This window comes from Phalacrocorax carbo, chromosome 1, assembly GCF_963921805.1.
Source record: "Phalacrocorax carbo chromosome 1, bPhaCar2.1, whole genome shotgun sequence".
Classification (NCBI taxonomy): Eukaryota; Metazoa; Chordata; class Aves; order Suliformes; family Phalacrocoracidae; genus Phalacrocorax; species Phalacrocorax carbo.
Genome location: NC_087513.1, coordinates 93066731 through 93081407, shown reverse-complemented (window position 1 = coordinate 93081407; position 14677 = coordinate 93066731). Strand labels below are relative to the sequence as shown.

Here is a 14677-nt window from a genome sequence, read left to right as displayed (position 1 = left end):
AAGTTGAAGTAACGAGTAATATAAACACACACCATGGACCATTAGAAGCCGCAAATAGGGTTTTTTTTTTCCTTCTGTATTTAAGACAGGGAATATGGTTTTACATATGTGTGCATTTCTTAATTACTGCTTTTGTTAACGATAACTCAAGTGAGATAATGGCTATTAGTAACAGAATTATGGAAAGGTTACAATGCATTCAGAAAAAAAATATTAACAGCATTTACACTAGACAACAGATTAGTGAGATTAACACTGACAGCCAAATTCCACTCGGGTGCAAACTGATGCGACTCCGCTGACCCGCCCCAAGGATGAATTTGGCCCCGTACCTGTGTGAAAAACGTGCTTTTTACACAATACTAACAATTTTGTGCTGTCACGTGTGCCTTGGGATTTTTCCTCCTAAACATACACCAGTTGTGGCTAGCGCTGACTTCACCACAATGCACTCATACTCGCCTGTGCCCTTTTCACATTCAGCAACAACTTTACTCAGCTTGTTTTGAAGCAGAAATATGAAATAAAAAGGACGCAGATAGAATAGTTAAAGCCACCTGAGGCAAGCCTATGCCTTAAGGAGTGCCAAATACTACCAGCAACTGTGACTGTAATGATAGTAATAACTACCTCAGTGCAGGGCATTTCCTGGCAATACTGGGATTTTTAATTTGGGTTTTTTTTTTTCTTCTGTTTGTTTAAACGAGTGCCCACAGGTGCCAATTTCTCTAACACACTAGAAACAAAAAGTACAGGGGTGAGTGAAGACCTCACTATTACCAGTCGTTTCATTCCTGTGTTAGGCAAGAAGCCGTTTTACTGGTGCTCAAGTGTTCTTGCTTTAACAGCCAACAGCAAACCACATGCTGAATTTTAAGCATGCAGGTAAATCTTACATGGGAATGTAATGGGATTCAGGCTACTTCATAAAGTCAAGCTCCTTTGTCCAGAGATGGACATAAGTTTGTGCTGAAATATATTTCTGACACGGACATAATTTAACAAGTGTACAACCATTTTTTTGCCCAGACAGAAACATCCTGCCTGATTTCCAAACAATCTGGAGCAAAAACTCACACAAACCACTTCTGGGGAAAGGTGGAGGCACAGGGAGTGGGGAGCAGACACAGAGTAAACAAATGCAAATCCTTGGTCCTTCAGTCAATTTGCTACTGACACCCACTCCCAAGAAATTATCCTCCTCACTTATGTCTCCCTCTCTTTGAAATAAGCAGTAAGGCAGGCCTGTAACACCCGCAAAGTACGGAAGGAGCCAGCCTGGGAAGGCACCAGAAGACTCCTCAAGCTGGGTGTTCTCCTATGATCTGCTTCATCCCTCTTTTTGTAACAAACCTTTCCACCTTTGCAGCTTGTTTTCATTGCCTGCAGCTTGACTGTTACTGAGTTCCCCTTCTTTGGCAAGCGGGGCTGATCAACCCTCTCACACAGGCCTAACAAGGTAACGTCTGTACAGTGCTTAGGAACATGCAAAGTGCAATATAAGTGCCAAATGTTCTTATTTTAGAGATTAATGAATTCACACTCCAAGAAATATACACACTGAGGTAACTATTGCTTAAATACAACAATCCCTTATGATTAAAAAAAAATAAACCAAGAAAAATACCTCAGAACCTTCTCTCTAGAAAAGACGAATCTTAAAGTGGTAATACCTTATTTATATGCTGTGAAGATTACCACAGCCATAGAGTGCCCTTTCAGTAAAAGCAAAACCAGGGAAGTGGAGTTCTCAGAGAAACTAAAACTGCATTGATGATTTCCTCAAATACCACCTCTGTGGCATTTGCAGCATGGATCTGCTTCCCCCCATTACACCTAGAGAGGCTGGTGTGTCATAACGCAGGAGCAATGCACAGTCCAGTTTCAGATCTAGCATTTTGATGGCTGAACAGCCAGAAGTAGCAGCTAGCAAGGGTAAGTGGGATCATTATCTGCATAAGCTCTCTGAAAAGTTCAGGTTTTGTCCCTTTGTGAAGTCCATACTCCATCGTTTGGGAGTCTGGGACAGTAAGGCTATATGTATATCCAATGCACAAGCTCCTATCAGAGCACTCCAGCTACCAAGTATAAACTGATTGCATTGATCCTTTTCTGACCATCAGAATGATAACGAATTAAACACTGTATATGCTTTTCCTTTTTCATTCCTGTAACCACTTTGGCCAATAATGAACCCAAGATTCAACAGACTAATGATCTGGTCGATGAAACCAAACCATGCATTCCTATGCACTATGTGATAGATTTAAGGCATGGCACAAGAGTCAATAGCACCCCAACCAGTAAACAAATACTGCTGTAAAATGCTGATAAAAGTACCAGAATTCAGCTGTTTTTCCAAGTGTTGAAAAAACACTAAGCGCATCCTAACAAGATATCCTGGTTCTGTGAAAACAGTAACAGCTGTAGTAGGTCCTGCTTAGTGGTTTCATTCTGTTTTCTTACTTCAGTGCTCCTGTCAAATACTCCCTTCATCGATGCTCTGCAACTGAAGTCTTTGGCTAGCATGGGGCCTGATACCACGCCGTGTGTTCATACTGCTTCCTGGAAGAGTCCGCACAGGGAACAGATCTCCTGGTAAAGCATCTTCCCCAAACAAACTCATTTTCACATCAGCCTCAATAGCTCTTGCTAAACTGGATGCGTAACTGTCCAGAGATTTATGGACTTCGGCCTTTACATGAAGAACAGAATTCTTTGCAGCTTCTGGGAAGAGGAAAAAAAAAAGGCAACATATCAGAAAATTAACAGTTGATCAGCATGGCTGTGCAAATGCTTGAAGACTAATATTGATCCTTTTGAAAGCTATGATCACACCCTTTGCAAAATAACTACTTTGCAGCAGGCACTTCCCAACGATACCCGGGGTTCTTAAGCCATTTTATGAACACAAAGCTTCAGAGTGACCTCGACAGGTCAAACAGAGAAAGATTACCTCCAATTCAAGGGGGGGGAAAAAAAAAAAAAAAAAAAGAGATCTAATGAAGCAAAGTGTTTATACACATACTTTTAACTTTGAATTAAGTGTATGTTGAATGATTTTCTGAAACTGAACCTATGCACACAGGATTTTATTGGTCTGGATTTGTACCCAACTAAAGTCAACGGCCTGGTGGCTGCTTACTACCTAGAGTCCAAGGCTGGGGACAACATGAGTTGTCTGCAATCAGGCAAGAATTCATGCAGGAGACAGGAACAGAACCCTCAATTTGTACTTCCTCTGCTCTAAGCATGGCTTACAGCCTTACAGGGTTTCTCAGTGCATTTGGGTGAAGACCTTGCACTTCATCGACATGAACGGTGCAGTTTAAGAACTATTTTATAACAAGTTTTAAGCCTAGCAAACACCAGACTGTGTTTATGGATTAAGTCTCCAAATTCCAAGGGCTTCTTCCAAGTAGTGATTAAAATCAGCAGTCTGCTGTCCTTAGGCTTAAACTGGTTCCAGCCATACTGTGGGACCCACTTCCGCTTCCGGTAGGGAAGTTGTAGAGCTCTCCATACCAGGAGAGGTTGAAGGCTGCAGTTGCAGACAGTAGTATACTTCTTCCTAACCTTTTATCACCTCGGACGCACTTGCTCTTCAGTGTTGATGTAGTTGCTTTTGTAGTTGTCTATATACCTCTCTACCAACCAACACGTTGTTCATCCTAAATATAATCCTTCCGTGAGGCTGCTGAAATAACATAAAATCTCAGAAATACCGAAAACCCTGAGACATACCAGGGAGAATTGCTAAACCTGTGGGGAACTTTTGCACTAAGACCTCCCTTTCACTGAGCTGCACAAGAAAATAGATGCCTGCTCCTACATAATGACTCAGAAAGACAATGGGAAACGTCTGGTAATGTATTTCTCCAAGGAAATAATCAGCTCATGCTGGGAGGAGGGCAAGAGTGAATTTTGCCAAGTCATTTGAAGAGAAAGTTCCATAGAAAGACTCATCTCGTTACTTCAGAATCATTTTTAAAAAAAATAATAAAAAAATCAGTTAGGTTTTATTATTGTTTGATTCTTAAAGGCATTCTGCTCATTTTTGTACTGTCCACAATAATTTGTTGAGTAAATTCAGTCGTTATTATCAAGCCTTCTAGACCATATTATTGTAACTATTGGCTTAAATTAACTGTGCTATATTTTACAGATGATCACAGCAACACTTTGCTAGCACAAAATCAACACGTGAGTTGACTAAAAATAAAAAGGTGCAAGTGGTTCATCTATTTTCACCCCTATCTGCTGAGAAACACACTCAAAGTAAGAGAAGCAAAAGTTAGGCTAAAAAAAGTGAAATGGAATGAATTTATATTCAAACCATTAAGTCCGTAAAAGGAAGAATTTCAAGTCTGTGAATGACAAAGTAGGCAGCAAATGAGAAACACTGGGATAATGCAATCAAAGTATAAGGGCAGGAAAATGTGTCCCTTGAGAATGAAAAAACAGACTGCAACAGCCACCAGATGAGTGGAGTCGCAGAGAGGATACTGCTGCGCAACATAAATGATGTGTATGGAGGGAATCCCAGCTTCTGACCCTGGTCCTTGTCTGTTACTCCTTGAGAACTGGACGAAAGCCCTGATCTTACTTTCTGTGGTACCTGCGTGAATGGTCAGGTATGTCAAGGTGAACAGTGGTCAGGCATGTTTTAAGGCAATTCCAAGGGTCCTGGGAGGCTTACTGCGCAGGAAATACAGTTGGTTCTGAGCATTTCCGTACTTACCCCTAAACCCACCTTTAATTTGTTCTACTTCATCTTCAAACGTCACTGAACTTCTCCTTCGAGGAGGACAGATGCAGTGTGGGGCTTGAGGGCCATCTGAGCTATAATCTTCAAGAAGCATTGCATCTGTTCCTGAAACAAAACAAGAGTCCTCAAGCAAAACAGACTAACACTGGGATACAATACTTAAGTGGTGGCAAAAACTTGTTCTGTAGCAATTCCTTCAAAAGATGTTTAAACCCAGCTTTTATGAGTAACTTTCAGCTTGAATTAAACACTGCACAGAAAAAGAACGAGGTCAGAGTTTTAACTGAAAGGGTTCGGAAATCTGTTCTTATTAGCCATCTAAAACCTCAAGCAGCTCCAGAGCTTCTGATGTCAATAGGACAGCAGACAAAGGTGAAACCTTACCTTCAGTAAATAAAGGGTGAAGTTGAGGGCAACTTCCCCGATCTCCCGATGAAGACAAGAGGCTAACAATGGCTACCTGAGAAGCAGACAACCATAGCTGCCAAATGTCATGCTTGTAATCAGACCTGGATGGAAATCTGAACTGCAGAATTTTTCTGTTCAATTTAGTTTGCCTCTAATAACCTGTTTTGACTTTCTTGGAAGTGTATTTTAATGGTGAAAAAATCCCATGATGGTTAGGAATGGGGTTTTTTTTTGTCCAAGAGACATTTTTTCAGTTTAGGAGTAATTATTTGTTTTACCTCCCTGCATCTGCTCTGCACCTTTCCAATATAAAATATGAGCTTACAAAGCATAAGGAAATTTGTCTAGGCATCTCTGCAATACTTTCACGCAAAGGGCAAGACTGTAGCCTAGCCCTCCCTTGCGATGCTGGTTTTTCTGCTGTGTAAGGGTGAAGCAGAGCAAACATTTCAAGGAGACACTAGGACAGCACTGAGTGAGCAGTTCTCAGGGAAGCTGCTGTTGGAAGACACAGTTTGCACACACGCAATGTGTGACACTTTACTATCAGTCCATTTACTCCTGTGATGTGACAGCAGACCTGGGACAAAGAGCCTTTGCAGGTTTCATAACTCCTCCAGATGGTGGCTTCACATCCCTCTTCACCCACCTGACTGCTTTTGATCCCCAAATATATTCTTTTTGCCACAAGGAGGTGTTCCAGCACCTATTTTACAGAAAGTGAAAGGCATCACTGGGGGTGTACATCTAGACAACATACTGCTCTGTAGGCTGGTCTTTGCTGACAATTCATTGTGATATAGCAAAATGATAAACTTTTTTAAGGTGAAATTTTTTGTGTTATGTCATGTGTTTCCCTCCAGCACACATGAAAGAACAAGCTGCTGCCCTAATACACAGTCCCAAATAAGCTAACGACTTCCTGTGCTGTTCTATGGGTCAGCTGGGTTTGAGGCTGTCTACCAAAACCAGCAGACCCTTACTGATCTCCAAGGGTATCAGATCCTCCTTGGAAATGTTGTGTGCAATGGAAGGGTGGCACTAGGAAGAAAGTAATACCTTCTTCCACGGAGCAGAATTTTGGTGCATTTTTCTCAAATGCACTAGTTCACTAGGCTTATTTGAAAAAAAGGCATTGAAGAGACTAGCCCCTTATTCTTGCAGGGTGGATCTTTGTCCTTGGAATAATTATCTCAAGACAGCATTTCTAGCAATTGGGACTTGGGCGTCACTTCATATTTTGCGTACAGCTGCCACCACTTGGATTTTTTTCCTCTACTACTACTTCATCTGTTTTTCACGACATGAAAAGCCCAGCTTCTGTTTACCAGGGCAGATAAAGGTGCAGCTGCATTGCAGGGCACGTGATCATCTACAGCAGCAGGCACCACTGAAGAGGGACTAAGACTTTTTTCTGCTCTGTAGTTCCTCATAGTAAAATCATCCAGTGAAACAGTACTTCACAGTGGATCACCATATATCCATTCCCAGGCTACGGACTGTACCCCCTTCATACCAAACAGTGGCACTTCTAACAGCATTCAGTATGTATTTAGTTTGTTTCTTTGTTTAGACTGCTCGGTACCATTCCTCAAAAGATAAAACAACATCCTCTTAACTGAGGCAGGTTTACCAGGATGCTATTCTCCTTTACCACATACAGCTGCAGAACACCCACAACAGGCATAAAGCTACCAGCATAAAATTACTACCAAAATAAATCCTAGCTCCACCAACTTCCTTCACAAAAGTAAGAAACAAACCTCTAACACCAAGCAAATGTTAGATCACCCTCTGGTGTCTCTAGAGTGGAAAGACTCTTTAAAATAACTAGCAGAGTTAAGGAGTGGTAGCTGAATTAACTGCCAGAAGAATCAAGCTACAGTTCTGGATAGATAATTATCAGCAGAACTCTTTGTTGCCTTTTCCAAACCATCTTCAAGTGCAAGATCTTAAGTAGTGATGCAATCATAAGCTGAAACTGTCCTAAGTGTTTTGTTTACACTGCAGAATGAACAAGATGAGGTCTCTTACAAACTAGGAAATAGAGCAGCACATTCTCCACAGCACTTTGTTGCTCTGTTCCTTGTAGATGCAGGGAAGAACAATAGAAACTAAAGAAGGGCACAAAAGCGGCGAGTCCTGTTCCCAGGACACATCATCATGGGAGGGTCATCATTCATTACAGTAAACATATTGAGAGCAAGAAAGGTGAAAAGCAACTGCAGCAGTTTCGTTCTAACAGCTGGACCAGATGCTTCAGGTCATCCATCCACCAAGAGACATCTATGTGTGTAAATACAGATTATCCCAGCGTGCTGGTTGTGGCTGGGGTAGAGTTAATTTTCTTCACAGTAGCTAGTATGGGGCTATGCTCTGGGTTTGTGATAAAATCAGCATCGATAACACACAAGGATGTTTTTGCTGCTGCTGAGCGGTGCCTACATAGAGCCAAGGCCTTTTCTGCCTCTCACCCCACCCCACCCCACCCGCGAGCAGGCTGGGGGTGCACAAGAAGTCGGGAGGGGACATGGCTGGGACAGCTGACCCCAACTGGCCACAGGGATATCCCATACTATATGACATCATGGTCAGCAACAAAAGCTGGCGAAAGAAGAAGGGGGGGCACGTTCAGAGTGATGGTGTTTGCCTTCCCAAGTAACTGTTACACCATGGAGCCCTGCTTTCCTGGTGATGGCTGAACACCTGCCTGCCCATGGGAAGCAGGGAGTGAATTCCTTGTGTTGCTTTGTTTTACTTATTAAACTGTCTTTGTCTCAGTTCGTGAGTTTTCTCCCTTTTACCTTTCTGATTCTCTCCCCCATCCCACTGGGGGGGGAGTGAGCAAATGGCTGTGTGGTACTGAGTTGCCGGCTGGGGTTAGACGACAATACCCAGAGAATTCTGCCAAGTTAAAGTGCAATCTTCTGCCCCGGAAAAGAGAGCAAAAAACTTTTAGTCACCTGAATCCTGTGAGCAGCTGAAACCTGTGTCTCCTGTGCTGCTGCTGTTTCCTAATGGCCGCCCACCTGCCATGAGGGCAGTGAGATGAGGAGATAGTCCCAAATCTGCAAGGAAGTTTTGTTCTTGTTACACAAGGAATGTTTAAGGGTTTGCAATAGTAAAAACATCCTCCAGTAATACCCACTTATTTATTACTCTACATATTAAACTTACCTTGCTGATCCAGAGTGCACAGCACCTGGACTTCCCGTCTTAGAAATCCAGTCAGCAGTTTTCAGGTATCCTTGGAGTCTTTCCATATGGCAAGTCTCCTTTCTACCTGCACCATCTCCCTCCCACTCTCTTTGTAATTGCACGTGTTTTATCAGCCAGACAAGCTGAACACAGAGCATACACACCCAGAGGGATGGGGGTATTTGCCAGACACCTTCTAGATAGAGAATAACCTGGTAGCCACCAGCAGCTGTGACAGGCCATCAGTGTGGCAGAAAGCTCATGAGCAAGGCTGGGGCACCAATATGCCTGGCTTCTTTCAAATCCCCAAAACAAGGAGATTCTAAGGTTCTTACAAAGATGCTGCCTTTGGACCCTGCTTCAAGATTTTTGTTATGGGTTTGGTTGGGGTATTTTTCCTGCCCCATCAGCCTCCAGCTAATAACCCTGATACATTTGAAGCTGCCAGCTTCTTATCACTTGGAAGGAGAAAGACATTTCCTGTCTTTTCCCTCCCATCTCAGTTCCAAATGTATTCATCCACAGCACCTCCTGGATACAGATTTGCCATAACTCCAAGAGCTTGTGATGTGCCTGCAGCTGCAGAACTCTTTCATTTAGATGGGAGTCTCTCTGAGTGATCCCAGGTTGCAGAAAAGATAACAGATGCCTTGCTGCTCTCCCCTTCCTTCTGCATTTTAGATCTTCCTTCCCGATTACATAACTTCAGTTTCTGCCTCTGCATGAAATGCCCCAAGACACCCCATGAAAATGTCCCTATTTTGGAAGCTTTTGAACAGGACTAGGGAAATGATAAAAATTTCTTTGCATTGCTACTTTAGAAAAAAAAACAAAAAACCCACCCACAAACAAACTGAGCAACTGAAGCTTTCAGCCTGCAACTTGGGGAGACATCAAATAGTTTTACTCTTTTACATAGCTTTACTTTGTTTATGATCTTTTCCTCACAACCATGACGCCTAAAAAAGCTGAATTTACAGAAATAGTAACACCAGTGTCACTTTAGTGAATCTTAAAGAATTGTAGTATAAAGCCAGGAATCAAAGAGCAAGTGCTGCAAAATGTATTATTGGTAGTGCTCAAATCTGGATAACATGAAATTGTAGGCACATAGAAGGAAATGCTTGAGAGAGAAGAAAATAAGTTATTTTTATTAATCTTGCCACTGTCTTCTCTGGCAGAGAAAGTTTTACTAGAGTAGGAGAAAGAGGTTAACCTGCACAAAAAAAAAACACCCTTCTCCTTTCAAGTGCCTACCAAAACCTCAACAAAACACTGCTGAAACCTCTGAACACCCCACTTTGCTTACAGAGCCCTGAAACATGCCAAGCAGATGCAGACATTAAGCCTTCCTCTTACTGGTATTAAGGAAGGGTGTCTTTTACGGCCATGCATCTTACCTGTGATCCTATTGGAAATGCTGAATAATCTCGATGTCCTATGCCGCTGAACAAAGGACTCGCGATAATACCGATCCCCAAAGCACATGCCTAGTAGTTCCTTGCGCACTGTCTTGTTCCACAGTCCATAAATGAGTGGATGGCAAATGGCACTGGAAAAGGACAACCACGTCGCTAATGTCTCCAAGGCAGGGGAAATACTATTTTTTCCCCAAAGTGCCTCTGATGTAATTACTACCATGTAAGGCCCCCACGTAATCACAAAAGCACCAATGACAACCAAGATGGTTATGAAAGCTTTGCACTGGTTGGCTGAGTAGACAACCCCTTGGAAAGCATTCCTTCGGCTGCCAGAAGAGGATGTGGAGGTGCTGGAGTTCTTCCTCCCGGTCCTTTGCGAGTCCTCCTCCACAATGACAACGCTACCACAGTGGATTTTGCGGGCCTTAATCCTTGCCACGCGGAATATGAATCCATAGCAGATCATCATGACCACAAAAGGCAGCAACGCGCACCAGATCTGCCAGAAGGCAGTGTAGCCAGCCTCTTTATGCCAGGCCGCCACACACATCCACTTGAACTGGTCAAACTCCAAAGATGACCAGCCGAACAGGGGAGGGAGGCAGCCAATAAGGGAATGTAGCCACACGTACACAAGAGCTACCACTGCTCTGTTGCCTGTTATCTTCATTGGGTAAACCATCGGGTACAAGACAGCATAGTACCTGGTGGACAAGAAAGTAAAGAGTCAACAGCAGCGCAAAAGACGTACAATAAAAAAAAGAACATATTTTAATGATGTTGATATCTAGTTCTCTTTTCTCCAAACCTCGAAGCAGGCTCAGGGACCCTGTTTATAAAAATAATTTACATGTAAAAAATACGTATCATTGAAGGCAAGATTGTAAAACTTGGCTGAAGACTCGCCACAGCTATTAAATCTCTCCCTACATTCGAGTGCATGCTTAGAATTTTAAGTCATTATATCTCATGTAGTATGTTATTACACCGTTAAAAAACTAGATGCACATCTGCACTTTGCATTATTGATGACATCGCTTTCTTCTGTTCTGTATCAAAATTTCACAAGGGGCAGCAGGTAAAATGTCACTACAACAGTACGCAGCGTTATCCACTGCAATGCTTCTCAACTCTATGAGCAGCCCACGAGTGGCTCTATGGAACTAGGCAATTCCTTTTGATTCATTAGAAAAGAGCTGCTTACCGGTCTATAGCAATGAGTCCAAGAGTAAGCATGCTGGCTGAGCTGATCAGCATGTAGAGCAGGGCTGAGAAATTGCACCAAACGACTCCAAAGATCCATTCTCGCCTGATGGAGCTGGTGACAACAAAAGGTAGCACCAGCACAGAGAGCAGAAAGTTGGAGAGGGTCAGGCTGAACACAAACTTGTTGCTCAACGTGAGAAGGTAAGACTTCCGATAGAGAGTGACGACAATCACCAGGTTGCCCAAACAGATGAAAATAGCAATGACGATTATAGCAATGGACTCTGTTACTCTGATGGCCCCGTCTTCCTGCGTGGTGAGGTTCCTCAGGCCCTTCACATTGCTGAGGGAGGAATTGCTGCTCATGGTCAGAGCGTGCAGAGCTGGAGCAGCCAAGACATGCTGAGCAGCTAGAAGCAGAACAATGCTCAGAAACATTCAGGCACAATTTCTTCACACTCTCTCCAAAGACTGGAGGCCCTTTCGCCTGTCTTAATTAAAATTTACCTGTAGGATGCAGGAAACCATTTTAGATGGGACAGCAAAGGGGCCAGAAATTGCGTATGGATATGCCAAAGAGGTCAATGACAGAGGCAAGCCTAGAACAGGGGAGAAACTGTCTGAAAGACAAAAAAAAAGTTGGAGGGGGGAAACAAGGAAGAAAATTAGCATATTTTACTTTAGAAATTTCAAAGGATCTTACCTGTTTCTAAGCCATACTTACCAGCTGTGCATCTCACTCAGTCCCTTCATCTAGCCTGTGAAGAAACAAGAAGAATGTCGCTATCAGTGTTTGCTTCCCTCACTTTAAAAGAAATAATTTTCTTTTCATTCTGCCTGTTTATCCCAATTGTTACCTTGCATTCCGCCTATGCAGCATTTGCTGGTGGTCTGTGGATGCCTGGCTAGTCATACCCTGCTGACTCTTTCTTCACAGTTGCTAAGTAATATTCAAAGACTCAGGGATCATTGCACGAACTCTCCTAACATTGCTTCTCCATGTTCATAATCACCTTAGGATCACAGCAGTGATACTAATTTACTCTCAGTACCAAAGGGCTGGGGGAACTAGCTTTCTGTACATTAGGTTCGAAAGATGCTTCCTTGCATTAGACTGTAATGCACCCCGCAGAAATGTTTGAGAACCTTTAACCCCTGACTTCTCAGCATTAGCATCCATCCCACTGACTCACAACCTTGTTTTGTGAAACCTCGGTATTTCTCCAAATTCCTTAGCAGCCTCCAACAGACCCTACTGTCTCCAACAGGCACTCCTATCTATTGCAGCCAATCCTTCACCCATCCGCAGGCCAGCACACTACAGAAAAAATACCACCCAAAATGCAAATATGAAAATCAGAAAACTAAAGAGTCCACCGATAAAGTTGGTATTAGCCTTTCTTGGAAATTAGGGACTCGGGGAAAAGTTATCTCGGCTAACCCTGTGGCTGTGCCCACCCATTGCTCCCAAAGGGCCAGGAGTACTCACAGAAACGCTTCCGTCTGCGCGGCCGCCGTGGCCTTTGGCAGCAATGTCAGGCTGGAGGGCCGCGTTTTTTCCATTTTTATCTGTGCTTTCCTAAGAGCATAATTAAAGACATTACCAGGCCACGATTTGTAAAACATAACATAGCTCTTCTCTAGCAAGGCTGCCTGCCGACTGTTTACAAAAGTGCTTCTCCTCAGGCTTCTCTCTAAACGTGCCTGCGCCACCTCTGCCAGCCTTTCCAATGCTCTTCGGCTAGTGCGGGTTTTGGGAGGGCGGCTCCCCCGGGGGCCCTACGCTAGCGACACCCGGGGGCATCCGCCTCTCCCCGTCCCCTCACGGCCCCGCTGCTCCCCTCAGGGAGCGAGGGCGGCCCCCGGGAGATGCGGCCCGCCGGGGGCAGGGCAGGGCAGGGCAGCCCGGGGCGGGGGAAGCTCCCCATCCGTGCCCGGCCAAGCGGGCCGGCACACGGGCACAAAGCCAGTGGGGTCCAGTTGAGGAGGAGGGAGGGAGGGGGTCGCCATTTTGCCCCCGCAGTCCCATCAGCAGCGAACAAAGGGCGGGGGTAGGGTCCTCCACCCCAGGCATCCCTCGTCCTCCCCGCTCCCGCCGGCGGCGAGCGGCTCCTACCGCCGCCGCTCCTCTTCCCCCCTCCACCCCCCACCGGTACCGGCAACGCACTCACCGCCCACCGCCGCCGGAGGTTTGGGGTTATCAGCGCCCCGGACCCACCACAGCTGCCGCCAGCAGAGAGGCCCCGAGCTGCCACCGCCGCCCGACCCTCCCCCGCCACACGGCCATGCCCCTGCCCCCGCCCCGCCGCCTCATCCCGCCGCGCCCCCTCCCCGGCCCCACCGCCCGCCATTTTATCCGCGGCCGCCCCCCCCGTCCCTGGGCGGGCGGTCTTCCCCCAGCCGGTCGCGGTCCGTGAAGTGAGGGGAGTGCTCAGAGCCTCGAAGGCAGCCCGCCCCGGGCGAAGGGCTCGCTCGGCCGCCGCGGGTGAGTCCCGCCGTCAGCCGGCCGAAGCGGGGCACCGCACCGACCCCACGGGCCCACCCCGAGGCACGGCTGCTGGTCCGTACAGCCCTCCTCCGCTGAAAACGCAGGAATGTGGTTAAAAAGAGGGGGGGAATCCATTTTACGCAGATTGGGTGAAGCGACTTGCCCCAGCACACAGCGTGAGTCGGTCACAGGGAGGGGCAGACCCTAACTGCTAGGCTTCCTAGACCCAAAAATGCTAATAAAAGTAATACAGGGAGGATTTTGGGACGGGTTCTTTCCTCCCCACCTGAAGCAAAGCACAGGTGGCTGCAGTAGGAAGGGTGAAGGATAATTAGGTGCCACGTTTGTGCACCCCTAACTCGCACCTTCCGTGCGTCCCGGCAAGGCTAGTGAGTGCAGAGGACAACTGCTCTGACTTGAGCTTCACTGCCTTTTGGTTGCTCTGTAATTTGGAAGAGATGGAGCTTTTTCATGAGGTGGGCATCGTGTTCCCACAGCCACTGTTTCTGCTCACCCCGGCACTGTGGCCTGTCCGACAGGAGCCGGGGTGCACGTTGTATCCCTGCACTGAGGGAAGCTCCTGGGGAGTTGGTCTGTCTTTCTGATGGCGTTGAAAAGCAACACTAGCATCCAGCCGTCAGTGCCAGAATAGTAGATCGTGTGTCGCTCTCAACCCGTTCTACTGATGCTCTTCTACTGGATTTGAAGCTTACTGCACCATTGCATTGTAACATTTTTAGAAGACCGTTTTTGAACAGCGTTCAAGAAGACACCCAACCAGCACAGGACATCCCACATGCATGCATGCACCTAGATGTGCAATACCTAACACAGCATAAGGTGCCTACATGTTGGAGCGAGGTAATGCTTGCTGAACCTTTGAGCGTGGCCCGGGGCCGCTAGGACTCTGGAGCTCCCGGAGGCGCAAACGGCCGCCGGGCACACTCACGTTTTGCACCGGCCGCTGCAGCCCGGTTCCCCGGGAACGGGGGGCTTGGGCGGGCTCGCTGCCCCTTGCCGCCCGGCTGCCCACCGCAGCGTACGGAGGCCGAGGGGTCGCCCCTCTCCCGCGACCGGGGGTGGGAGAAGGTACCCCGGAGCTGCCGAGTCCCGCCGCCATCGCCTACCGGGGGAGAGCAGAGGGGACAGCATCTCCCCGCCCCGCCGCGCGGCTGCTGGGCTGCGCGC

The 14677-nt window shown here is 46.2% G+C and overlaps 1 protein-coding gene across 8 annotated transcripts; it reads right to left on the bottom strand.

Moving 5' to 3' along the window:
- Positions 1–28: 28 nt before the first annotated feature.
- GPR161 (G protein-coupled receptor 161) lies at positions 29–14656 on the bottom strand. 8 transcript variants are annotated; one of them, XM_064467015.1, is made up of 10 exons: positions 13173–13299; positions 12491–12580; positions 11859–12014; positions 11726–11759; positions 11509–11621; positions 11000–11411; positions 9775–10499; positions 8140–8244; positions 4742–4873; positions 29–2727 (listed from the first exon to the last, which is right to left on the bottom strand). In XM_064467015.1, exons 6-10 carry the CDS (start codon positions 11365–11367, stop codon positions 2480–2482), a joined length of 1578 nt encoding a protein of 525 aa, XP_064323085.1. In that variant the 5' UTR covers positions 11368–11411; positions 11509–11621; positions 11726–11759; positions 11859–12014; positions 12491–12580; positions 13173–13299; the 3' UTR covers positions 29–2479. The 8 variants fall into 8 exon arrangements, with proteins under 8 accessions (XP_064323085.1, XP_064323125.1, XP_064323076.1 ...); XM_064467055.1 differs by lacking the exon at positions 11859–12014 and having other exon boundaries at positions 9775–9926; positions 10428–10499; positions 13173–13298; XM_064467006.1 differs by lacking the exons at positions 11859–12014; positions 13173–13299 and adding an exon at positions 14439–14656.
- Positions 14657–14677: the final 21 nt, after the last annotated feature.